General features: G+C 34.7%; 1 protein-coding gene across 2 annotated transcripts in view; it reads right to left on the bottom strand.

The window, feature by feature from the left end:
- LOC120534003 (sortilin-like) overlaps positions 1 to 27,874 on the bottom strand; it is a 129,441-nt gene that overhangs the window by 34,235 nt on the left and 67,332 nt on the right. Inside the window, exons 5-9 of one of the 2 annotated variants that reach the window (XM_039761202.1) lie at positions 24,147 to 24,311; positions 23,795 to 23,868; positions 11,578 to 11,624; positions 11,352 to 11,485; positions 1,846 to 1,929 (exon numbers count right to left, since the gene is read on the bottom strand). In XM_039761202.1, coding sequence (XP_039617136.1) covers positions 1,846 to 1,929; positions 11,352 to 11,485; positions 11,578 to 11,624; positions 23,795 to 23,868; positions 24,147 to 24,311 — 504 coding nt within the window. Of the gene's footprint in view, positions 1 to 1,845; positions 1,930 to 11,351; positions 11,486 to 11,577; positions 11,625 to 23,794; positions 23,869 to 24,146; positions 24,332 to 27,874 lie in introns of both variants that reach the window. The other variant, XM_039761204.1, reaches the window with a different exon arrangement.

Below are 27,874 nucleotides of genomic sequence, written 5' to 3'. Positions count from 1 at the left end.
TAGTCTGGAGCAGTATTCTGATTTTTCAAAAGTCTTATATTGATAAATATTCCCAAAAAATAACCTAATTTAAAATCTTGTCTGGTTTCCTGAAGCTCGTCTCTCGTTCAAAACATTGAATCTAACAACAGTACTGTTTGTTTCTTTCTTGAGACACTTTGGAGATAGGGTTCTTTTAGTTTTGACTCTCTCTTTTGCATTTGGTGAACATTTCTTGGGTAATGGTTTACAATTGTATATTAATTCCCAAATTCTTTGTTAGTTCTTTGTATTTTACTTTAGCTTTCTCTTTATATTATTCTGTTCCCATTTAGTTTTTATTTTGATATAATTATTTATTTTAAATAATAAATAAGAGAACATTAGTCAGTCAGTCATGATGGCTTGGTTAGCTAATGCTTCAATAGTACTGATATGTCACTTACTTAATTTTCAAACTGTCAAGGCTTCAGCTTTATCTAGATGTGCTGTTAGTTTGTTCCAGATTACTATGTGGGTATAGTAGAGCATGTGCCTGACCATGGATTGGCAAAATGTCCACTGTTGTTCATATGAAAATGAATTAATAAATTAAGTATTCACTACTCTTATAATTGCTACAGTCATTAATGTTAAGTGGCAAGTATATTAAAGGTTCACCTGGGAAATTAACATCTTTTCTACCACTATAATAGCAACTTTCATAGCTCTGCCACTTTTAGTCAATCTATTTTTTAACTGAACCTTAATTTATTAACAAGGCTATAGAAGACCTAAACTCTTCAAGTTGGAGCAAAACATATTAGTCACGTGCAAAGTGCATGTTACTTTAGATCAAGTCAGAATCATAACATTAAAGTCACATCAGATTTAGATGTGCTCTTCTACTTGTTAAGAGTAACTGTGAACCAGTTGAACCAGTACTATTTTTTCTTTGAACCGGTATTACCCTTATTCAAGGGGACTTGCAGGATCAGAACACCATGCATGTTTTAAATATTTTTTTTTAATTGGAGCAAAGTCAGTTTAAGTGATTCTCTCAAAGTCATAAAATGAGCTGAGGCAGAAATAATGCTTTGATTATCTACTCCAGGGCATGCTGGGGATGTCTGATGAGGCAAGAGAACTATATCATTTCTACACGGCAGACATATATCGCGCAGCTTTTTGAACTCAATGCACTTTATGTAGTGGCTGTGCTTTAATTTCCTGATCTTAAAAATCTTGAATAGACAAAGAAACGACATAGACCTATGGCAGAGTCATAAGCCCACCTACTTTGACCTTAAATAATGCTAAGAATATGAACACAATTCTCAGTACAAAATAAAGATTATCCCCCGTTCAGTATGGAATTCCAAAATCATCTTCCAAAACAAAAGTCAAGCCCTAAGGGTTAGGAATGAAACGGTGTAGTGTCACACCAGGTCATGATTTAAAATGGCATGGGCAATTATGGCGACATAAGCCCTCATAATAGAAAATGACCAAAAATCACACACATATGAGCAAGTAAGAAAATATTTATTTATGTCTATACAAAAGTGGCAAGGTGAAGCATAAAGGTAAACATCCAAAAATAATCAGAAAGTTAAAAACAGGCACAAGAATAAAAGTTAATGTAACGGTTAACACACTTAAAATGTAAACAAATGTAAATCTCTTCAATAAAAATAATTAAACAGTACTACACACCTGATAAAAGTCCCCCAAAAAAGGCTGATGCAGTTAAATGTAAAGATTAATAAAAAGAGGTGCCATGGATTGAGGTCTGGACAATTCATGATAAACAGAGGCCCTCTAACTCCATTCAATTTTATTTATCCATGCCAATGCACACAATTTCATGAGAAAAATAGGTCTTGCCTGTTCATCTGTTGCTGATGGTAGCTGGGCTTGGTTAAAGTTGTCTCCTTGGTCTGAAGAAACATAAATAACTCTGGGCTCACCCTAAAAAACATTTCATCCGTTGTACATCAGTTGTACATGATTAAAAAAGAAAATCTGCTTATTATAAAAATTATATACATATATTATTTTCACAAAAATGTAATCTTTTCTGTAACACCACCTACCTTGTTCTATTTGAATTTAAAATATATAAATATATATTTTTAATATAAGATTTTTATGCAGTTGATAAAGTATTTCCTAACAGGCTTATGAGAATGGTAATTTATTTTTTCTTACTATTACTATTTACTATACTATTTATTCATTTTCTATCATCTCCTTTGGTCAGGCAATTCAAATTAACAAATAACAAGTAAATTAATCATATATTTTACACAGATTTAGTAACTCTTAGTAACTAATTTGTGCAAAGGCATCAATCTGAAGTTCCAATTTCATTTCCATACTTTTCTGTCCATTTATTTCAACTTTCAACTAACAAGGGTTAATGGAACCTGTAGCCTATCCTAGTAAAATCAAGTTCAGGTAAGATCTAGTCTTAGATGGGGGTTGTACTCATTGCAGGGCACACATACATATACACTCAACGCTTAATTCAAGCGGGATAATTTATAGTTATCCTCACATATACATTAAGGAAAGAAAGATAGTTTTTATGAGAGCTGCGATTAGGCATTACAGTCATGTAAAAAAGCAAGTACACCCCATGGAAACTGCTGATTTTTCAACATATTTTGTGATGTATGGCCGGCCGTTCATCCCGGCCAATACCCCCACGCCGCTAGGTGGAGCCCCACCCTGCAGTATGGAGATGCCCCGAAGACCAGCACGGCATCATTGACATTGGAGTCTTTATGCTGGATACCATGGGGTCTGCTAGGAGACGCTGCAGGGAGGAACGACAATCATTTGCCTTACGCCCCAGAAGTACATCCGAGTCACATGGACAAGGGGAATGACGTGCTTCCGCGGTGAAGAAAAGGACTTTTGATCTGACCCGGAAGTAATATGAGATCACATGGACTGGGGATTGGAATACTTCCGGGTCAGGGATTATAAAAGGATTGTGGGAGCTCCCAGACGGCGAGCTGAGCTGGGTGGAAGGGTGGCAACCCATCTGGGAGCGGAGGATTGTTTATTGAGAATTATTGTAGTGTATTGGTGTAATTTTATGAGTATGGTGGAGAGAAGGGTGCTTTGTGCACTTATTTATCATAATAAATATTATTATTGGACTTTTACCACGTGTCTGGCGTCTTGGACAAGGGATCAAGGGAGCGATAGCGCCCCCTATCTGTCACAGTGGCATAGTCGGCAGGATTCTTTGGCCGTCCTTTTGGCAGAGGACCTGTACAAAACTTTTCTGGGGACAGAGAACCCGAAGACAGCAACGTAAGGTCACACAGCAACATCGCCAGAACCCATATTTTCCAAGTCCATTATGGGGAAGAAAAAGGGTAAACAGAGCCACAGCGTCAGCGGAGGTTCCACGCTCGTCACAGAGGACGCTCGGGATGAGCTGAAGAGCGGCTGCACGAGTCGGGAAAAGCCTTCGGAGAAGAACGACTACCACAAGGTATGTGCCGGGGATTCTGTGACTAACATCTTTAAAATAACCCACTTTGTTCCGTGCACACACCTCAAGGAAGATCCTCTGGAGGTCCTGCGGGATGCGGACAAAAAATCCCGCGGACAAAAAACCCGGGTTCGTTCTCAGTCCAGCCGATGAGCCAGAAGGACTTCCGTATGTCACACATGACTCCACCCAAAGCATTATGGGAAGGAGGAGGTCCGCGTCCTACTGCTTATCACTGTTCCTTAGAAAAGACAGGCTCGGACTTTCCGAAGGGTAGGCGTGTGAAGCACCGCTAAATCCACAAAAAGGTAAGGAGGGCCGGGAAGTGACTGATCGATTCGCTGACAAATTGACACAGGCGGATCGCAGTCAGCCAAAGATGGCGGCCCGGTCCTCCCAAAGGAACTCCAATTCCCTGCAGCCGCCGTGAGACCCGTCAGAGTATGTGCCGACAGCGGGCGTGTTCATTGGCTCCCAGCTGGAGGGTAACGCGAACCAGGAAGCGAGTATACCTCCGGCCGAATTAAGGGTGGCAACGTTTCTGGGAGTGGAGGATTGTTTATTGAGAATTATGGTAGTGTATTGGTGTAATTATATGAGTATTGTGGAGAGAAGGGTGCTTTGTGCACTTATTTATAATAATAAATATTATTATTGGACTTTTACCTGGTGTCTGACGTATAGTCTGAGGGTTCAAGGGGACGACAAAGCCCTGTCACAATTTGAACAGGCAAACAGATAAAGGTGACACACATGAATAAAATACAAGGAAAAATTACCTTCTTACTCATTTATTCAAAAGAATTTCAACACATGTAATGGTCTACTGGAGGAATAAATCCACCCTTGGCTTTAGAAGCTGGTATTGCCCGCTTTTGCAAAAATTATGTCTTTTAGGTGCTATGCATTACTGCCCACCAGTCTATGACATTGACTCGATAAAATTTTAGACTACTCCTTCATGCAAAATTCTTTCAGCTGCAAGATGTTTGTAGGTTTTCTTTCATGTACTACCTGTTTCAAATACCCTCACAACGTTTCAACAGGATTTAAATAAGGGCTTTGACTAGGCCAGTCATAACCCTCCATTTTTTCTCTTTGAACCACTCCTTGGTGGATTTGCTAGCGTGTGTTGGATCATTATTGTGCTGAAAGGGCCATTTTCAGTTCAACTTCAGATTTAGACAGATTGCCTCACATTCTCCTAAGGCACACTTTGCTATGATGTAGAATTCATGATTGACTCATAAAAGTGCAAGATGACAAGGCTCTGAGGTATCTAAGAAGCCCCAAACTATAACATTTCCATGCCCATTCTTCATAGTTGGTATGAGATGGTTCTCCTAAAATCTGTCTTTGATTTGAGCCAAACATGTCTACTGTTATTGCGTCCAAACAACTCTATCCTTGATTCATCTGTCCAAAGCACATTGCTTCAGAAGGCATGGTTAATGGCAAACTGTGGACTTGCTCTAATGTTCTTTTTGGAAAGCAAAGACTTTTTCCAGGAATACCTTGCATGAAGTTCAGATTTGTACAATCTCTAATTGTAGATGCATGCACTTTAACACTAACTTTTGCAAAAGTTACCTGCAGTTTATGCAATACACTTTCGGGGTTTTTAAAGACTAATTTTAGTATCAAACATTCAGCTTTTGGGGTAATTTGTTGGGCCAGCCAGACCTTGGAGAATTGAAATCTAGGCCATGGCATGATGACACCACACTATGTCACTAGCAAAGAGAACACCAGACCCTTGATATCTGTGTTTTAAATAAGATAGGCTCTACCCGTAAAAGCCCTAAGTAGGTTCTAATCACTGGTACATAATCTGAAACACCTGATTCTAATTATAGATTTGAACTGGTCATAAATGTAGGAGTGTGCTTACTTTTTCCATGCAACAAATCTGCATTGTGAGAATAAATACACAATGTCAATTTTATGTGTCAGTTGTTCCAAGTATATCACCTTTATCTGTGGATGCTGTTTGCTTTAAGATCTACTGTTTGCCTGGTCAAATATGTTGAAAAAGTCAACAACTTCCATAGAGTGTACTTATGTTTTCACATGACTGTATATTTCCCACTAACTTTGTGCCTTTAGGAACACAAATTTTACTTTTATTTTATATTAAATGTACAAACTAGTCTGTCATTGGAGTAGTTATGTAAAACCTTACTCAGCATTTATTTCATTGGGTGATGCCTTTATCCAATATTAGAATTGTTACCCTGTTTCTATAATTCTAGCTGTGGCAGGTTAAGCACCTTCTTTGAGGTTATCAAGTGAACAAGTGGTGAAAATGTAGTAAGCAACCATATATTTTACAGCTTTTATCATCATAAATTCACAGAGCCATTAAGTCACATTGCCTTTCCTTTGAATGTCACTTGGAGGGAGGATAAAGTTAAAAACTTTTCAAGCCATTGCAAATGGAAGGAAGGGAGTGACCCTATTCATTACAAGCAGGGGATATTGACACACAAGGAAGAGTTCTTATGAAGTCATAGAAAAAAACTGTAAATCAACAGGATGCTCATTTTAAATACTAGAATTTCTCAAGGTTGAGAGAGGGCAGTGAGAAGTCCCATTACACTATTATTTTTTATGGAGTGTGTGACTTGAAAATGCAGGGGCACCTGGCGTTGCTACAGAATGTTCTGTACAGAACGAGAGATTTTATATGGTGTCCAGAACCCAGAAGTAATTTACATGAACAAAAACTCAAAGCAAACAAACCATACAGACACTGACAAATATGTACAAAAAAATCTTGCGTAATTAAAGTAAGTCTGTAGAGGAGATGAGAACCAACTCCCTGCCTTTGTTTGTGAAGTTATGTCTTTAAATGTGACTTGTGAAATGAGTTTTCCAACAGCTATTATTTAACTTAACGCGCACACGTACCGGTCCCCGGACATAACAGCGTTTTGACAACATTACAGCCATGTGTGCATGCCCATCTGCCATGCATCTCGACATACTACCCATCAAATGAAACTTCAAAGTCTCGTCTTACCGATGATATAAACCATTTTGACACACAACAACCACAGCACTGACACTAAAGCCTTTTTTACAGAGAAGTACATACTTTTAAGAGTTGACTTTCCCTACCTTTGAAGACCCCCTGCAAGTCAAACATCAATATTTCCGAGCAGTATTGATCTCATTCTGTCCGTAAGGCTCCAGCGAATATAATCCAGTAAAACGATTAGGTCCAAAACACACGATATATCCTCAAAGGGACAAAAACTCCAGAAAACGCTTCATAACTTGAGACTAGCTACGTAATTTTTTTTCACTTCTATTGATCATATCAGACGTAATTTGTTTCTGTCGGCGATAACCATGCTACAGCATGTTACACGGAAGTGTTATCTTCTGATTGACACCTAAGTTGGCCAATTACGACGGGTCTGGGGTTGACTGGCACCTCGTATAGCCAACGAGTATCACAGACAGCTGAACGATGACGTACAACTCCAAACCCTGGTAGAATCTACCAGTTTGATTGGACACTGTGAGTGACACTCAAAACTTACAGCCAATGAGCAGCCGAGCATTTTGATATGTAACTTGCCATACTAACTTGTAAACATAACGATTGGAGCTGCGCGAAGGTGGCATTTGTGCCAGTCTGCAGACTTGGTGCGTGGTTGTTTATTGTGATTTCGCCAAGTTTTTTCGCATTTTAAATATGAATAAACGTACAGATAAACGTAAATACACTCTCGATTAAAAGTATTAGAGGCATGTACGCGGCGTGAAAGTAATCAATCGGCCCAGGAGACGTCTAATGGCAGAGAGCGACATGTGACACGCCCTTGTGCTTTCTGCCTGCTAGTGATTGCTGCCATCAAGTGGCACATGGAAAAACGCTGAGCTGTGTTGTAACAGTTTGTAAAAGAAATGTATATAGTTTGTGTGCATTTTATAAAAAAACAGTAAAAAATAAAATATATATATATATTTTTGGCCCATAAGACTTGTATTGACTATTTTTACATAGAAATATGTATTTTTTATTGTTTTTATTATTTTTATAACTAATAGAGTGACACTGTGTGTAGATATAGATTCCTTTAGGTGTAAGCTTTCAGTAGAGCCCTCATTGATATATGTGGGTTGAAGCATTCAAAAGTTATTACACTTTTTCCATACGTTCCAAAATGTGGATAATGGTCCCTCTAAAAAGCACCTGGACATGCCCACATAAAAACTGGTGTAAAAATGTCATTTTTACAGGTATTCTTTTCAAATTTGAAATGTGAGTAGTCAACAAGTTATTCTGTTGGTACATAGTGTGTTTCTGTCCCCACCTACCTACTGCAGCTTTATTTTCCTTTATTTTCACAAAAAAACTTAGGCGAGTTCTAATGTGCATAACTTTTGATCAGTCACACCTACAGTGATTCTGACTACGGGTGACTAAGGGTGAAACTAGAGAATGTTACCTTTACAAAGAGACCAAACGTGTTTATACTCCAGATAGTTCAATAACAGCAATGATTCTAATTTGGAGAGGTCGAATTACAAGCAATTTAGCAAAAATGACCCCGCTTGATAAGGGGTTAAATGCAATCAGCCATTATTATTCCTATTAATACATTTTCACTGCTTAGTGTGTCAATATACTTCTCCTAATAGGGAGCCTTACTGCAGCTTACATATTCAGGCAGCAATGTTGTAACTACAGGTAAAATTCTGTTACAAGGAACTGCCAGGAACTTAAAAAATATTTAGTTGTAATGAACATTTCATAGTAATGAGATTCTGTATTTGTCACTATAGTGCTTTCTTTAACTTGAGTCCGGGCGTTTGCAATCATTTCAATAGCTTTTTTCGCGTTAATTTTAATCTCCTCCTGTCTACAAGTTATGCTGACGAGAATGTTTCTCAGAATTTCCTTGTGATAATACACTTTCACGGTGCGAATGATGCCCAAATCCAATGGCTGAAGCACTGCCATGCAATTGTGTGGGAGGAATTCAACACGAACATTATCTAAATGTGGAAGCATGTTGTGGGCAGCACAGTTATCAATCAGAAGCCGAATCATCCTTTTTTTCTTCTTCATATTGTGAGGTTTCTGAACTCTTTTGGGATCCCCCCCACCCAATGGGGCGACATGCTGAAGTGCGTCCCGAAGCGGAATTGCCACGTCTGTGGAAGATTGTTTGTCCATTGCCGGGGCAGGGCAACAGCAGGCTCACAGCGCTTCAGTGAAGCGCCACAGAAGCAAATCCTAAAAGATCAGGGTCACACCATAAGTCCCTGTCTTGCATCCCAAAGCATGAGGCAGAGTCTCAATACTTTAGCAAAACCAACTTCATTCAGCTTGAAACAGGAACATCAGGGTTATTTATTGTAATGGGATCTGCCACTCTCCTATACACAGACACAGCAGTCAGGCATGGATGTGGCTAGGTTAGTGGCCAAGTACAGGTAATACTGTCCCCTGCATTTACAGTGTTCATTGCATCACCCATCGAGATCTTTTCTGTTTGCTTCAGTGAACAGACGCAGCAGAGCTGTGAGCCTGCTGTTGCCCTGGAAACAGTTAAACAGTCTTCCACAGACGTGGTGATCACACTTTGGGACGCTTTTCCGCGTGTTGTCCTGTTGGGGGAGGTCCCAAGACAGTTAAGAAACCTCACATTTTCTTGAATGAGTGCCGCATTAATAGGAATATTTCTTGAACGAGCATCACTGCACCATACAAAAACTGCTTTTTCAACATCTTCAGATGCAACAGTTCGTATACGTTTGCAACCTGAGATTTTTCTTTTTTTTTTTGCTCGGTCTTTCAAGAAAGTAGACAGTGTCGATGGTAAAATTCCTGAATTCTCGTGACTTTTTTTTTTCTTCTTTTTGCCGCAATCGAGAGCTGCAAAAATTAAAAGTTTTTTTTTCTAATATGAATTGTTATTGTTCTTTCGTGTCTACCATTTCTATAGGAGTGTGACATTGAATTAATTGCAGTGGATGTTTTCCAGATGTTGACAAGCAATAAGCAAATGGTATCACTGAAAACCATATAAAACAAAAACAGAAAAATAAAAGTTCAAGGAAAGTTCGAAGAAAGAAAAAAATTTTCAGTATTTCTGTTTGGGGATTAAACTGCTCTGTGGATGATTCATTCAGGCATTTCAAGGTCTTTTGGGCACTTCGTTGTAATGAAAGTATCTGCTGAATGTATTTTGTAGTAACAAAATTTCTATAGACTCGTGTCATATGGGGAAACTGTCGGTAACTTCATTGTAATGACAAATTCACTGTAAAGTTATTCATTGTAACAGAATTTTGCCTGTATATATTTTAGATTTGGTCTTGATTTGTTCCCAAGTGATTGTACCTCTCAATTCCCTCTTTTTTCAATAATCCCTCTTTATTGATTTCTCTATCCTGTTTTCTAAATATTGTCAATATCTTTATGATTTGATTATTATGACGACTGCTTTACTTATTTATATTATAAACCCAAATAATTTTATCACTACTAAGTTCTATGTTCATTCATATTTTATAGCATTATTAATATTTGATTAATTATGCTCGATTTCATTAATTTTGTGGACATTAAATCAAGTCAGTGTCATTTTTTATAGTGTATAATGTATTTAGCTTTGATTATCTGTATTGAAAAAATCATTTTCCTTTTCCTTTTTGTGTACATTAACTTTTATGTACTTGATTACTGTCTATATAATTTGGTTTATGCTTACATTTTCAGATTTACATTACTGAAATAATTCAATTTTTTGCTAATTCATTTCAGTTTTTATCATTTGATTTTTTTGATTATACTATTTTTCCCAATATTATTTTGCTTCATTATGTTATGTTTTGATTATACATGTGCATCTTTCAATTTGTTCATTGTATATTTATGCATCTACAATTTATTTTTTAAGCTATTAATTTTTTTTGTTGTTCTAATTATTACTTTCTGTATTATTATATTTCCTAAACAGGTATTTACTATCTTACTATCTTGATGGGTATATTGTCCTATGAGAGGAAGGACAGGCCAGAGAGTAGAAGGTAAGAATGGAGTACATTTTGACTATTCGAGTGAATAGTACAACCAGTGACTCCACAGGCCAATTATTGCTCATATTTATTGGGGATAGAAGGTTATTTGTTACTTTACTATTTTACTATACTGCTATTTTACTTCAGCTATACTTTGTGTTCTTTCTTGTGTATGTAGCCTTCCCTTAATAAAACCCTTCATTATACCTCATGCTTTTTTTTTGATTTTCAAATTAATACTCCAGAAGTCTTCTGGACCCAAGATAAGTGAATGGGAGTTCTGTGCAATCCAGCATTGTCATTTTCAGGACTGGTTTCTACCTTATGCCAGAGGTTGTATAAATCGGTTCATTAAAAATATTAAACTGGATTAAGTAGATGTAGTAAATAGGTAGATGGATGACGTTTCAATTTTGAAAGACTAAATTGTCTTCAGGATGTTATTTGATGATATACTTGTATCTAATGTTAACAGACTGACAATTCTAAATTGACCCAGTATTTGTAAGTGTAGATATGTGTTTGAATATGCCTTATAATCTACAAGCACAACCACAGAAAAAAAACAATTAGTTTATCTCCTACACTGTTTTATATCAAATTCTGTTTCAAAAAATGGAAATGAAAAATGTACTAAATAAATTAAGCAAATACATGATCATTTGGCAAAACATTTAAATTAAGCTTAAAAAAATACATTAAAACAAAATCTGCTCTGCACTTACAAACATTGTTAAGAAGGCAAGTATATACAGCACGTCACATATTAAAAGATTTAAAGATTAATAAAAATACACTCACACTCAGTTAATACTATATTTTTTTTAAAATTGTAGCTTACCAGCTTTTCAACATTTGAAGTAAATAGAAAACGACCCGTAAATCCGAATGAATACATATTGTTTGAGATAATGGTGAATGTTTTTCCCAGATCTTCTGTCCTTTTCAGGAACAATGCTCCTTTTCGATCAATTTCTTCCAAAAAGTAAAAGAGATAGTTGTGTTTTTACAATTTATTCAGATTATTCAAACTTAAATTGTATCTGACCAAAACAAGTATTACTTACTTACACCACCAGGATGAGTACTAAAAAAAATTGTAATTCCGGGTCCCCTAAAATAAAACAAAAAGCATACAACTTCAAACTTATACATGGAAATCTATAATTTGTCAGTATTTTACAATATTTTATAACTTAGACTGTGGCAGTCACCCATCCTGACTTCTCCCCTGGTGCAGAAAGCACAACATGCTAATCAATGTTCATCTAGATTCTAACCTCATCCCCAGCTTCATGCACCGGGATGCTGTGATACCTACGCATTTTAAATATAGTTCAGTTTATACAAACAGCTATGCTATCATAACCTTTAACGGAGCAGAATAGTAACAAACAGGCTGCAGATTTAAAATGTGCACTCTCTTATCCCAATTTTTTTGATAACTTGCAATGGAATTTATCATAATACTTTGTTAAGTGCTAACCTGTAAGTGTACATTTGTTTCTACAGTAATCTTACAAGTTAAGTTACCCAGTTTTGAATACATTGATTAATAAATATGGAAAGTTAAGAGAAATTACTGTAGCTGTATGTCTTATGTTAACCTCTGAAAAGTTTGGAAGAAACAACATGCTATTGAAGAATGCATTACTTTCTCCAGTTAAGCTTACATAAAGATGCAAGACATAGCATAAGTGTGACTAAGCTAATAGCGTAACACAGCAATAAATAACTAATTTGCAATGCTAGGAGCTTGATAAGCTCAGCTGTGGTGTACAGTCCTGCAAAATGCCACAATTTCTATGTTATTATGTGTTACAACTACTTTTACCAGCATCTGGGAGTGCAAATGACATGAACATACCTAAAAAAAACATAATTTCAGGAAGAACATGAAGATAATTCACCTTACTCAAAAATTATATTCACTGGTTTAGAGAAGAAAATCGCTAATAAAACTAAAATACAATGACCTACTACTCCAGCAAACTCTCTTTTCAGTGTTTTTCATTAAAAATGCAAAAAGACTACATTAGACAAGTGCCTTGTCATATACTGCAAATCCATACTGAATCCATGCACTGTAGATACGAACTTACCATCCTATCTCTCGATACATTCCTACATGTACACACAAAAGTAAAGACACATTTGGGTCAATAATTAACCCAAATATCCCAACATCCATCTGGAACATGATGGGGGTTTGAAGAATGTGAAATTAAAAGCTGATAAATGCCTACTGCATTTCTTTTTTTTAATTATTTTTATTTTTCAATGAGCAGCATCATATATTGCAAGCATCAAAATCATATACTAACGTCAAAAAGCAGAGTTCTTAAGGATTTGTCATTGCTTTCACAACATGAAAGAGAAAACCTACTTCTGCGATTCTTGATTACAGTATATAGTTCTTTGGAATGTTCTTACCTATACTAAAGTGATAAATGGAAACTTCAAGTGTTATACAAAGACTTTGTTGTACATGTACCCCCTTTCCATTTTATACATTTACAAAATATGAATTACAATTGAAGAGAGCTAAAAGCCTGTTCCAGAAAAATTAGGCACAAGCTAGCCACCTAGCTAGGGAAACTTTTTTAAAGTATAATTTCAGTTTTCTTTTATAGCATTATGAAAATCAGTAGCCCCTTGTACTAAGGAGCTCTCTGCATAAGTGTTCTAAAATTCACCTAATAAGCTGCAATGTATTTCATAGCAGGTAGACACAGTCTTTAGTATCCTACACAATACAGAAAAAAACAACTAAGTAGATTGTTATAGACTAGCTTTCATACCTTCAAAGCACAGTATATTATTATTATTTACATTTATGTGTGTTTTTTACGGATCAAACTAGATTTAATACAGGCTTGTAATTTCAGAAAATAACTTTTTAAACTAAAAAGGACCACCTGTATTGCTCTTACTGATGCGTTGACTGAATAATGACACTCATAAGACATACTACAGTATAAGAGGGGCAGTACTTAGAAACATTACTCAGCAAACTGGACTGAGGACACCCTTAGTTTGCAAAGGCAGTTCAAAGGCACAAGGAAACAGCTGTTGCAATATTAGACTAAGCTTTAAAAAAAAATAAGTCCTTTACTTCCTAAAGAGTTCCAGGAAAGTCTCAGAAATCCCAGGAGCTTAGATTTTAAAAATGCCTTTTGTAGGAAATAATTAGCTACTAATCAAGATATATTAAGGAACAGGAAACATTGACAGGCACACATGTAAAAACATGTAAAAAAATTACAAATTTATTGTTTTAATTGTATCTGCGTTCTGCCATGAACTAGTGTCTTGTAATACACAAATAGTTTCAAAAAGAACACAAATAGAAATCAGTACAGTATTCTTGAAATTTGAGGCTGCAGCACTAACTATAGTGCCTCCAACATTTTTAGAGTCCATCACTGAATATATATTTTTACTTTTATAGCTATTTATCATCTGATGATATTCTAATATGCATTTAATATTCATTCATCATACCTTCTTGTATATTTATTTTAGTAATTTACTGATGTTGATAGTGTAACAGCAACTCTTTTATTGTACTACTTACAAAGTGCTCAATGTTAATCTTAAGTGACACACCCATTTTAATCCTATAGTCCTTTTGGTATTAAACAGTTAGGAACAAAGAAAGACAATACAATTACAATAAAAAATTAATTTAAAGTTTTAAATATAAGATTTTCTTATCTTTATCATAAAAGTTCTATTAATCTCAAGTTAATAAAAGTATTTCAAAATGGAACTGAATGGAATGTTCTCCAGATTCACTCTTGTATGAAATACAGTGTTTAATACTGTGTTCTTCTCTAAACTTGTAAGACACAGACAGAGCTTGAGTGGGAGGCATTATATGGTCAGGATGAGGGCATATGACAGTCTTTATTACTGTTAAAAGAAAGATGAAATCTTACTTTTTTAACTGTGAATGATTGTCCTATTTTATCACAAAGTATATATTTGCATGTGTCTTGTACAAAGCACTTAAAAATACCAATAACACCATAAAATAACCTTCCCAGGCCCTGTAAATTCTCAGTTTCCTACAGAATATATAACATGTCAAAATGATACTAATGATATACAGTACTTATATTAATATATAGCACCTGATACAGCATATGTTGATATGAAACTTACTTGTTCATTTAGCACTAAAATACACTGTATGTAATGTAAATGGTTAAAATGTGTCCAGCTCACCAGCCGGGCAAGCCAATGGCAATGATTAATGCTGCTTTCTCATGGCAACAGTGACATAGGTCCAAATGCTCTCTGTGTCAATGTCTGTCTGGATTGTGCAAATGTTCTGTGAGTATCACTGTTTTCAAAGGGAAATGGAAAAGGCACTCATACAAGGTCACATGTGAAGAGGGCTTGCGAAAAGGTTAAATCTAGGTAATGTCTTGTTAAACAAAACTCCATTAGTTAAGCTTGAAAGAATAAAAAGGATGTGCTTATGTCTTTTACTTAAGTGTTTAAAGTATGTCAGTACTAGGTTGCAAGTTGCTTAAAAGAAAAATAAAACAGCAAAGGCATCTTTTACTTTTAACTGCAATAACTGTAGTCTGTTGAAGGTGTGCTCATGGTACTTTATATGAAATTAGTTTTGGCAGAAAAAAGGTGCTGCTATACCATACATAATTGACATTTCAGTTCTCCTTTTCATTTGGTCATATTTACTGATTAAAATTAGGCAGCTCCTCAACCTTTGAACTATTATGTCAGTAAAACAACTAATGCAAATTCTCCTACTCTCATTTTATCTCTCTCTCTCAGCCTGCCGGGATCTGTTCTGGTAACAGTCTCTTATTCTGAATGTACCAGTAACATAACATATTCTCAAACAAAATGCTTTATCCAATGTTATGGGGTAGACTGAGCAATAGCAAGGCAGAAACCAGAACTAGTTAGAGCAACAGTCCATAGCAATCCATTGTTCATTCCTCAAACCCATGCACCTAACATTATTCATAAAAAAATCATATTTTACAAATTATATACATTTCCAAAAATATATCAAAATTATGTGTTAAACTATCGATTGTTAATATATTTTTTCATAAAAAGGACAATAAACTCACTAAAATTATGTGTTTTATATGAATTATTTTCTAAAAAAATTGTGCAATACTACAACTTAACATTTCACACTATGTCTACAAAAAACTATGTTTCATATGCATTAAGACATGCATTTATTTATTTTTTGTCTATAACCATAATAACAGCCTTTCATTTCCTATTGTTGTCTTTTGTATTCTGTTTTTTATAATTTCACGTTTGACTTGTTCCTGCATAATTGTTTACCTGTGTATTTAAAATGTGTACTCCAGTTCATAACTATGTCATTAATACTGTGTAAGCGCCTCTGTTCCTACATATACTATCATGATAACTCTATGATCCATTTCACAAGTAAATTAACCACTACTACAATAAAATACATAGCAAACTTTATAATAAACACATATGTAGCATTTGTAGAGTACTACAATTCTTCATATGTTATTTTCCATTTCACTAAATAAGAGCATCCAGGAAATTACACAATAAAACAGTAAAAAAAAATAAAATTCCCTGGAAGTGACATGCACTCATAACCAAAAAACAGTTTCTTGCTCGAAGTGTGAATGTGACAACAGTGACAATGTAAGCAACTTAAAAGGAAAGCCTTGCCACTGCAGAGACCTATTAATAAAACCATTGAATCCTTTAAATCTCCTGTAATCAAAAAATGTTCCCATATTCAATATTTTATCATTTTAAAAGGTTCTCATTGTAAAAAGTGTATTATTTTTTGGATACAGTACATGGATGTGATTTGAACTTACTACTGCCATCTGGTGGTTACAACAGGTCAGGTACATTTAATGAAAAAGCCTACTTACAAAACTGTATTTTTATATTTTATGCACCAGGATGTCTAAAATGTATATTTAGAGCAAAATATTTTTAGAAGATTAAAATCTATTCGGATTGAACGTATGAAAAATCCATTTAAGAATGTACAGTCTACACAAGGGGCAATGCAAAGCTATAACTGAAATAATGGGTATAGTTACACAACTCATCCTTGTAATGAGGATGAAGAAAGCAAGCATTCATGCTACAAAAACCTTACTGAGGTACAGATAAAGTGTACAAAGTAAAACCCATTCCCATTGGACCAGGAAACTAATCTTGAAAAAATTTTGAACTTAAAATCCAGTTAAATAACCACAGCAAATAATACCTGAGCTTTCCTTCACTGTTCACAAAATTCAGATGATCACAATGTCACACAAAATGTTCATGTCTTGATAAAATTTGTAAATGTACATACATCATCAAGAAGGTGTTTCTACAAGCTGGTAATCTACAAAACGTCCATTCAAATGTGTATACCACGCAGTCAGTTACCAGACATTTCTTTGCTATATTTTTTATAAACAGAAACTCTAATATGTTTAAAGTTTAATGACTGTTTGTATTACTGCTCATTCAAATAGATATGTGTGTTAATGTACAGTATGTAAATGCTACATGGTTATGTACTTCCTGTGTTTCTCTATATTATATATTGCTCTGTATTATATCCGTGTAAGCACTCTGTGCCTATTTTAATTAATGAGTGCTATATAAAAATTAAGTTCATTAAACTTAACTGAAATGCAATATCCTGAGTTGTTACCAAAGATATAAGCATATTGGTCAAGAAACGCAATACAAATTTATAAATTACTCTTTACAGTGTGACGTGAGTTCTAACCATCTTTACATTATGTTCCTCTAAGCCTGACAGCACAAAAAGAAACAAAACAAACATTCAGGGGTCTAACCTGGAAGTACTGGAAGAAGGTCAATCAGTCCTGGATGTGAATTCACTATTTGTTTTTTGGCATATTATTTCTTCAACAGCTGATTAGTATATTCATTTCATTTATTAACATTGTTTGTTTAATTTGATGATACTGGCACATTTTTAGCACAGCTACCTCTCTACCCCAGGTGACTAGGCTAGGAATCTCACCCAATTTTCTTTACAAATGAAGGCTGCATCTCCTCCCAATGCCTTCATTGTTTTTACTCATGTACTCTGATTTCTTCTCAGTTCCTAAGAGTTTAACGATTCTAATTTGGCCCAGTGAGCATTAAAGTGTGTGATTGTTTCCTTAAACAGGCTGGTGTCTCTTCATTGGATGTCTTTTCCTGTATAGCAACTAATGCCACTATGAAAGGATTATTTTTCCTACAAATCTAATTCTATAACAAATAGGTACAGAAAAAGGGCAGAATGTTTGTACATCTAAACATATATAACAAAAAAGTGTTAGTTAGTTTTGTAAGTATTAGGTATTCTACTACAGGAAAGTTCATAGAAAATTATTCTTTAAAAAAAATTATTAAAATATTTGAAAAATTAAATAAATCAAAAACATTTTAATTATTTCTCTTACCAATCTAGTTTCAGTGTATGGGTAAAGATAAGGCATTAAAAATTAGTTGCTGGCAAGAGAAAATATCCATATACATTGTTTAAACTAAGACAGGCATAGTGTACTAAAACTTACAATCAGAAAAACAGAGTGGATTAAAATATGACAACATACTATATTTACTAGCTTTGTTTCTCTTGAATTTCTCATTAACATTTGGCTCAGATAATATGTTTCATTTAATTATTTTTGTTCTGTCTCAGGAGACAAGGACAACAGCAAGCACATTTTGGCTGATTTCCTATTCCTATTCCATACATGACAAAAATTGTGGTCTACATGTACCTTTTGGAACCTCTAATGTTAAATGTCAAATCATAAAACTCATTTATTATTTTATATTAAACATAGGGTTTAATTAATTGGTTTGCTATTAAGGGAATATTGCTAGCTTGAGATCTATACATAAAAAACAAGGTTAACTTTTTAAAGCATATTTTTTCACAAAATAATTAAGTGGCTAAAATACTACTTGAGAAAAAAAACCTTGCTACTAAAAAACCATGTAAACCACATAGACAAAAGTTTTTTCAGAAAAGTTAATGAAAACAAAATCTTTTGTTTTGTTGGAGCTTACGTGTTGCTTTAAATGTGTTTAAGTGATATGTCATGCATGTATGCCTGGAGATCATCTTCCTGGCTCTGCTAAGTGATACCACACCAGATCAAAAGGAGTCTTTGTTGCTAATTGTAAATTCTCTTTTACCTGCAGGTCTGAGACGCTATCGCAGGAGAACACCTAACCCTGCCTATGGCACCAAGAGCAGTCCCTGCCCCTTCTGATCGGACGTCATAAAACCAGACAAGCCCCGGAAGTTGGTATCTCATTATGATCCGGCCATCATAGAGGACAGAACTCCTGTGCGACTGTATCCTTTGCTGCAGATCATAGTATCTTTTGTTTTTGGGCTGCTATAGCTGATATTTTTGTTGCACCCTTGTGCGCCCTTTAATTTTCCAGCTTGATGCCCAGTTGGTGCCACAATTCTTCTTCCCGGAAATTTATTGTCTTTCTACCCAGTCACATAACCATTCATTTATTCTCTTCTGGACTCTGTGCCTTAAACAGAATCATGCAGATCTTGCATCCAGAAAAGAAAAAAATTTAGAACAACCAGTTTCTGAGATATCATCTCTGAATTCTGAGGCTTATGTACATTGACAAATGAAAAAAAAATTGACCTATCTTCTTTAAGTGAGTTGCACTGTGTTTGCCTTATTACCGACTCAATGTCTTTTATTTTTGGTCCAGTTTGGTCAGTTACTTATCCTAATAGCCTACAAAAACAATCTGACCCATGTCCAATGATAACTATCGTAGGAATTGTTTAATTTGACTGGAATTTTTGGAGTCTGTTCTGTTTAGTCATGCAACCAAACCTACTGATTTGAAAATTTTTGCACAGCTAGCTTTTGAGATACATAATTTATCTAAATTTACATGTATGTACGCACGCACAGACACACACACACTCACCCACTCAAAGAAATTGATAAGAGAATATGGCGGGCATCCTGTTTGCCCTACCATAGCACATGCTGGATGACAAAAAGAAAGAAATGAACACATACAAACATACCTACATCTGTAATGATCGTTGTGGACATGTACTCATCTGTCTGTCTGCTTTTTTACTTTATTTGACCCAATATGTTTAGTTTCAAATTCAAAATTATTTAAGTTGTGTGCTTGATTTTTACTTTTTACACATAACATTTGTAAGTGTACTTGATTCTATATTATTGTACAGTGCAATTGGTTGTATTGTAAAATCTTCTGTTGAATGATTTCCTGCTCTCAAATTAAATGTTAATATACATGGAAGTACTGTATGGATCATTCTATACTGATTTTTTGTGTTTGTATTTATGTTTTGACATTGTTGTATTTTAACAGCATTATTTTGTCATTGCTAATGTGATTTTGCCAATGGTGACAGTCTGTTGTCGCCAAAGTTTCTGGGTTTTCAAAACAAAACTGTGTCAAAAAATGTTTTTTTCATTTAGGGCTAATAATCTTTACTTAGACTACCTGTGTTATAACCTGGTTGATTACTTTTCTTGATCTAATTTTAGCTCATTTAATAGACTCTGTTTAATGTTTCCTAATATGTGATTTACAGAGTTTATTTTCTCTGGGTTCTTTGTACTGGAGTTTTGGTTTTTACTCCTCCCCTTCCAAGCCATCTTAGCTTTATTTAAATTAGTATTAAGCACCTAATTAAAAAAGTGAATAATATGTTTAAGGATAGGACTACACAAGACACAGTCACAAGCTTTCCATTTCAGAGTTGCTCATTAACCTAAAACCATCTATGAGATATAGGAGGCAAGCTGAAATACCAAATTGGAAAAGTCTAAATAGACACAAGAAGAACATGCCAACTCTTCAGGGACTATGCCTAGGACTATGATTTTATTCCATATCTCTGGAGCCAGTAACGTGTGGTGGGGTTCAAGGCTGGTGAGGCACTGACTCCTTCACAGTGGCGTAGCTAGGGGGTAGCTAGGGGGTTGGGGAGCGGAGAGGGTGGTCCGCCCCGGGCGGCACATTTTTGGGGACGGCATTATTGGCCACAAGGCTCAGTACAATTTGTGTGTAAGCAGCAGGGTTCGGAAAAATATCACTCATGTATGGAAAAAGTCAGATTCTCTGATTTTTAACCACAAATGCTTGAAAAATAATTTTCAGACTGTCCTTTTGCATCAGACACAGCAGTTGAAATGTATGAGGCAATGACAAAAATAAACATAAACGTTACACTGATAATAATTTCTAGGAAGATAAACAACTAATTTACAATTTATAATTTCTTTTCGTTATTAATCTGAATGTGTTCTTGCCCTGTTATTACTTTGGTTCTGGTTTTCGTAGCGTAATTATATCAAACTAATAATTAGAACACGGCTTATCTGTGCATCTATACTATATTCTTGTCTAGTTGATGCTTATAAATGTATATAAAAAATTATTGCTCTTTCTTTATATATGAATAAATCTATGCAAAATATCTTAATTTTTCTCTAAACGTCATTTTAATTTTCTATTTAAATAGTTTAACATATTCAGATATGTGGGAGGACGGCAAATTGAAGCCCCGCCCGGCACGAACTTGAGCTACGCCACTGCTCCTTTAGAATCAGATTTACAAATAAATTAACCAAAAAGAGCAGCTTAGTCACTATTCAATTGGCAGCAAGCACATTGACTACTGGCAATGTTTCATATCTCATCAGCATTCTTTATATACAGATACTGTAGGTAAGGTACATATTTGGCTAAGAAAGAACATACCATTTATAGTGGCGAGAGCGCATTTGCTCTGTACCCTCAATGTGTTCTAAATGTGCCGTTGCAATTGCACAATTCATACTCATTTACTACAAATGAAAGTATAGAGTGGTGTACAAAAAATGCATTTTAATTTTGACTTTATTTGAAATATTTCGTTGTTTTTAAAAGCTTTTAATTCTGATGATTTAATCAATTTTAATATAGACCATTCAACAAAAGGATAACAAGAAAAACAAAAGAATATTTTAAGGTCAAAATTTTGTTTTTAAATATTGGATTGTTTTTTTACTAGTCTGATCCCATTTGTTATAAAATTGAAAACCATTTATGGTCTTACCTTTATTTGTAAATGAAGTTCATCATGCGCCTATCCTTCTCCACAAAAATCTCTGTCAATTTCCTTTAGTTTTAAAGTCTTAATCTTCCTTTTTGGCAGTCAATGAGAACAAAAAATAAAAATAAACAGACCACTGTAGTGCACTTGACTTTCTGATTTCGCTAACTTATTGGCGCTTACAGCCTCTGCGTAGAAGAACAGCAGCAAAAAGCACCTGTTGGGATCACATCCGCCCCTTCAGTGCGGCATGGTACTGTCTGCCTCACCTTGTGCCTTTTTTACTGCGGTTTTATGTCCGATCAGAATGATTAAATATGTCACACACATTCAATAAAGATATTAGCCAGACTGTAGAAAGGCAGGGTGTATAATAAACATGTCTGCAAATATTATGTTGGTGACAATACAGAAAGACAGCTAAAGGCACGCGCCAATTGAATGCATTATTATCCCTATGTATGATGAGTAGCGCAGTCTGAGGTGAGCAGAGGCTCTGCTCGACGCTGCCGCATCTCACACTTCTGCCCTGTATTTGAACAGGAAGTGTGCAAATTCAGCAATTTTGACTATAAAAATGATCAAAATTATTGGAATCATACAGAAAACAAATTTATAGCACAGACCAGTGGACACATTTATTTTATGTTATCATTATTAGTCTTTACTTTTCATGAGCCTCACCTGCCTCCCCTGACCGCACGTCCCTGTCTGGAGCTATGATGTAGTAACACTAACCCCTATCATACCCTGCCAATCACTTTTTAGAAATATGCAATAACATTTTGAACAATCAGAATATGACTCTGAATTGCAAACATCATTTTGACTAACAAAAGGCAGAATTACATATATTTTCATTACATTTTGTATTACCAAAACTGCATAAATACATTCTCAAACCTCTTTAATTCGTGAAAAGGGCACAAACCACAGAATTTCACATGAAGGCAGGAACCACCCCCAAAAAGAGCAACAGTCTATCATAAGATCCACTCATGCACATATACACAAAATAGAGAAGAAAAATCATAGTAAAAGGAGGAAAATCCTCACAGATAATGGAAAACTGTGCAGACTCCACACGAATAATAATAACTTGAAGATTTGAACACAGGATTCCAAATCAATGAGTCACAGTAATGCCCTCAATTATAATTATGACTAGTTAAGTTGTAATTGCAAATATCTGAAATAAGAATGATCATAAAAATTAAATGGTAAAAGAGCGTGAAACAGTACAATAATACAATAGTGCTTGCTGCACAATAACTGTAAAATTACCAACTCTATGTGAAATTCAACTACATAAAAATTTAAAACCATATTTTCAGTATCTACAACATATGGGTTTCATGCTGTGACACATGAATTAAAGTTATTTATTTAAAAATTTCACTACCATTGTAAATTAAATTATGCAGTTGCTTATGGCTGAACGTTTTGGCACTTTATCAGCACTAGTTCTTACACTAATATTATCAACTCCATATGAACTAGCTTTTGAGGCTGAGCGAAGGTCAGAAAGCACTTCAAAACAACACTGAAATGCTAGCAGACAAACTTCAACTTTGGTTAAAAAACTATGCAGGATGTTTATGAGGTTCTTTCTGCCTTGCGCCTAGTGATGTCAGACTATGCTAAGGCTTTCGATGTTTCTATGCTGAACTAAAATAAAGTTAAGAAAATGGATAGGCGGACTAGTTCTGGTAAGTACTGATCTTATATCCATCTCTCAAGCCCTGTATTTGTTATGTAGGGTATACATGTAGGACAACAAATTTTGGCTCAAATGAGGAAACATAAAACAACCAACCACAAGCTTAAAAATGACACGTCAATACTTACTATCTTGTCATAATGATTTAAAATTTTCTTAGCATCAATTATCTTAAATGTATAAGACATTTTCCAGATATTTTTCTTCTTCATATTGCTTTAAGAGTTACAGTTTTATTGGATCTACCTTACAAGTAAATCAGTGAATGACATCTTTCATGCAAACAAAATATGTTTAAATAATACAAAAAAGCAAATAATCATCACTTATTATTGGGTAGCATTATAAAGTTTAGCTTCTACAGCTTTAGTTAAAGTTAGGTTCAAAGTTTAATCTAAGGTGTAATTGAAGTTTTTTATGGTGTACTTACCAAGCAAAATTCTGCACATTGTCATGTATTTTTGTCCATTGCTTTCCAAAGTTGAGAGAAAGCCATAAATTATCCTGAAATGAGTCAAAAAAGACTAATGAAAATACAAATAGAAAAATACAAACCCATTAACAGTTATTTTTACTTAAAAGATTTGGGCACTATAGAATGCAAAAAATCTTATATATCAAACTGATGCAAAAATATTAAAAGGTAAAGTAGCTTTATTGTAATCATTAATTTCCTATGCATGATGCTAATATTACACATTTGTTACAATAAACTGATTTCTAAGCATGGTAAATATGCTATTGAAAAATAAAATCAAATACGCAAAATTTGACAAACTTACATTACTGCAAGTGACCAGCAGGTAATCTGGATTAGAGTGGTAGACAATTTGCTGTGCAGGAAGGAAAGCAAGCTCCACTGCATCAAAATGTATCCCAGAGTCTGAAGACATGAACAGCTTGCCTACATGCCTTTCATCTACTTGCATAAATGATGTCAGAATTACCTGAATGAAAATATAAAGGACTTCGAAATATTCAAATCATTAATTACATAAAATGATAAAGAATCATATAAAATATTTTAAACAGCAACAAGAAACTGGAAACTATAACCACTAATGGCTTAGATGGATTTGGGTAGATGCAGACAAACACAATTTTGCATTCCTTAACCATGACGATTCCCAATGGTAACAAAGGCTGGCTATATTCTTTACACTATGTGACATGACACCCATAAGCCTCAAGTAGAAATCAACCCAGGATGGCATACCAGTCCATTGCAGGAGCTTTTACAAAGGTATTTTAATTATTTACATGTCTGTAGTTCTTATTTTGTACTATTGTAAACATGCAGTACTGAAATAATTAGACAGTTTGTTCTGTCGCCTTAGGATCAGCAAAATTGCCCTGCAACCAATTCTGAGTAGTCATACATCAAGTTTGTTGTTCTTTACTTAGCCATTTACAGTACTTACACACATAAATACTGTATATACAGTAAATGTATACCAATACATGGATGCTGTCAGAGGGCATTTCTAAGTTTGAGCGCTACTCTGCTAGGAGTATTTTTTATTTATTTCTTTATTGAGAATAACACAGACTCTCTTCTTATTCATCTTATATTAAGACAAAGTTACAAGCTCAACATGTGCCATTCTGATGAATATTAAGACATTTACCTTTATATCACTGGATTAAAAGGGGTTCTTAAATGTAAAGACGGGATCAATAGAGTGACAACCAAATTTCTGACATGAAAACAAAACATAGTACATTCTCTTGGAGTATAGGTCTTAAAAATAAAATTTGTATCTCTTAAAAAATATTAGTAACAATGATTTTAAAAATGGCTTACTACCAGATAAAACGTATAAGCCTGACACTTTTTGCCTGCTCATTTAACCTTGTGTAAAATAACCATCATTAATAGTTAAAGAGGTCTGTGAACCATTAATAAAACACACATTTTTTGGGACACACCAAAAATAAACATTAAACTTTTCAGACAAAACACTATTACTAATAATGATAATAAAACTAATAACAATAAATCCTGTTCAAATCCTGTTACTGACACTGTGTCACCATGAGCAAGTCACTTCACCCGCCTGTGCCCAAATGGAAGAATAAAAGAAATGTAACCAATCGTTTTCAAACTGTTCTTTTCAAAGTATCTTGTATATGACCACTTCAGACCAGTCTGGATTCATCTTCTTAGCAGTAAGGTCCACAGTTCATCAACATCAGGACTGGTAGTTATGATGTCACCATCTGTAGTTGGGATAGGGATGTGTTCAAGCTGAGCATTAAGATGACTTGTCAAAGCGTCTCTGGTGTCAATGGTTACAAAGGATGCAACGGTGGGTCGTGTCTTGGGGAAGTTGTCTTTTAGTAGGTGATTTGAGTACAACACAGAGGATGAACTACACAAGTCTATGGTCTGTCCAGCATTCTGCTTCTGACATCACTCGTGTGATCTGCACATTCTGAAGACCACACTGACGGGGTATAATATAGTCCAGGATGCATCCATGTTGTCTTGTGTTTTGTCTGGGAGATGAAATATTGTGTTGGTAACGGACACTTGGTGCTCTGCGCAGAAGGACAAGAGATGGATCCCATTAGTGTTCATATTTCCAGTTCCATGTTTTCTTATGACATCATTCCAGGCATCAGAGCACTGCCAACTCGTGCATTAAAATCTCCAAAGAAGGCAATCAATAAAGAAACATTCCATACTGCTTTATCAATGGAAACACATAAGCTGTCCTCTTCTACATCTGTAGAGTACAGCATAGGAGTACATGCTGTGATTATTTTCATATAGGAACCTTTCACCAGTGAAATACACAAGATCATTAACCGTGAGCTGATGCTGACAGAAGAATCCAGGATTTTTGAGTGGAGTTTATTCTTGAAAATTGTTGAAGTTTTTCTTATTCTTATTACATCCCCTCACAGTTAATCATGGTTATTACTCAGTTGGCTGACAACTGGCAAATGGATTATTTGGACTTTTTTTTTTTTACTTTAAGGCACAATTCACTTGATGCAACCTTGAACAAAATCTTGAAAGTCTATCTACTTCACCTCTTGATAGACTTTTGATTTTGTTCAGTTTGCTAAACTTGTTTGTGTAATGGCTGCATTTATCACTAAATATCTGTGAATTTTAAAAATTATTTCAAAAAACTGTAATGCACCCTTTTTATATAAATTTCAAAACTACATTTTACTGTGAAACTAGAATAGCAAAAACACCCAGTTATTACAACTGAGGTTTTATAATTTTATATAGATAAATGAGTCCACCATGCTGACAGGCAATTTTGCCCGTTGCACAAAAACTTTGAGTATGTATTTTCTCTTACAATTCCCAAACATAGACATTCCTATTAATGGCAACATTAACAGTTTCTTAATAAGGTAATTGATGAATTAATATTGATGTTTTATATCATGGAGAAATCAAGGATTGATGATTGTACATGTGTTTAACTGTGTCTTAGTGTTATTTGGACAAATTGGTTAAGGCAATTTCTAATGTCCTGGGAATGCATTATTTTTTCCCTTTAAAATGATGGGAAATAGTTTTTCAATATCTCATTTTTAATTTTATGACCTGTTCTAAGGAACAGATCAGATTATGAGGGATGACTGTAATTATAAACATGATGCCACTGCAGTTCCTTTTAAAACAAAAAGTCAAATACAAATGTATTGTACAAATTGAAAAATAGAGTTTATTTATGTTAAGGCATTATCATTGAAAAATACACGGCCAGTTCTCTTATGAAACTGATTAGTCATAACTATCTGTGTATAAGATGTCTTTTTTCATGTCCTTCACAATGAAAAGTTTTTAAAAATGATTAAGTGATAAAGGAAGGGGGCGGAGAATGTTTCAAAGTTACTGTTAAATGGCAGTTAATCGCGTTACAAATTCAGAAGTGCTGTTGGTCAAGCAACACATGCATATAAGCATGTACTAAAAATGGTGTTATGCAATGCATTGAAGAGATTATGCAGAGGTGTTTGTCTTTTTTTCCTCCATGAGCTGGGTTGTAACAATCTACTGAAATCTTCCTTGCTGTTGGGAAATTCTAGAATTACTTTACAAGTATGAATTACTTTATTCATAAACTTGTGTGTTTTGAAATGCACTTTTTATTCTCAAATTACTGTCTTACTATAATTTTACAAAATGTTTCTGAGTAAAATAATTTACAATACATCCTTATAATCTAACAATATACAGTGGGTACGGAAAGTATTCAAACCCCCTTCCATTTTTCACTCTTTGTTATATTGCAGCCATTTGCTAAAATTATTTAAATTAATTTTTCCCCTCATTAATGTACACACAGCACCCCATATTGACAGACAAAAAAAAAGAATTTTTGAAATTGTTGCAGATTTACTAAAAAAGAAAAACTGAAATATCACATGGTCCTAAGTATTCAGACCATTTGCTCAGTATTTAGTAGAAGCACCCTTTTGAGCTAATACAGCCGTGAGTCTTCTTGGGAAAGATGCAACAAGTTTTTCACACTTGGATCTG

The sequence above is a fragment of the Polypterus senegalus genome, chromosome 8 (genome assembly GCF_016835505.1).
Source record: "Polypterus senegalus isolate Bchr_013 chromosome 8, ASM1683550v1, whole genome shotgun sequence".
In the NCBI taxonomy this organism is placed as follows: domain Eukaryota; kingdom Metazoa; phylum Chordata; class Cladistia; order Polypteriformes; family Polypteridae; genus Polypterus; species Polypterus senegalus.
The sequence above is the reverse complement of the archived record's forward strand: the minus strand, read 5'-3'. Positions and strand labels throughout refer to the sequence as shown.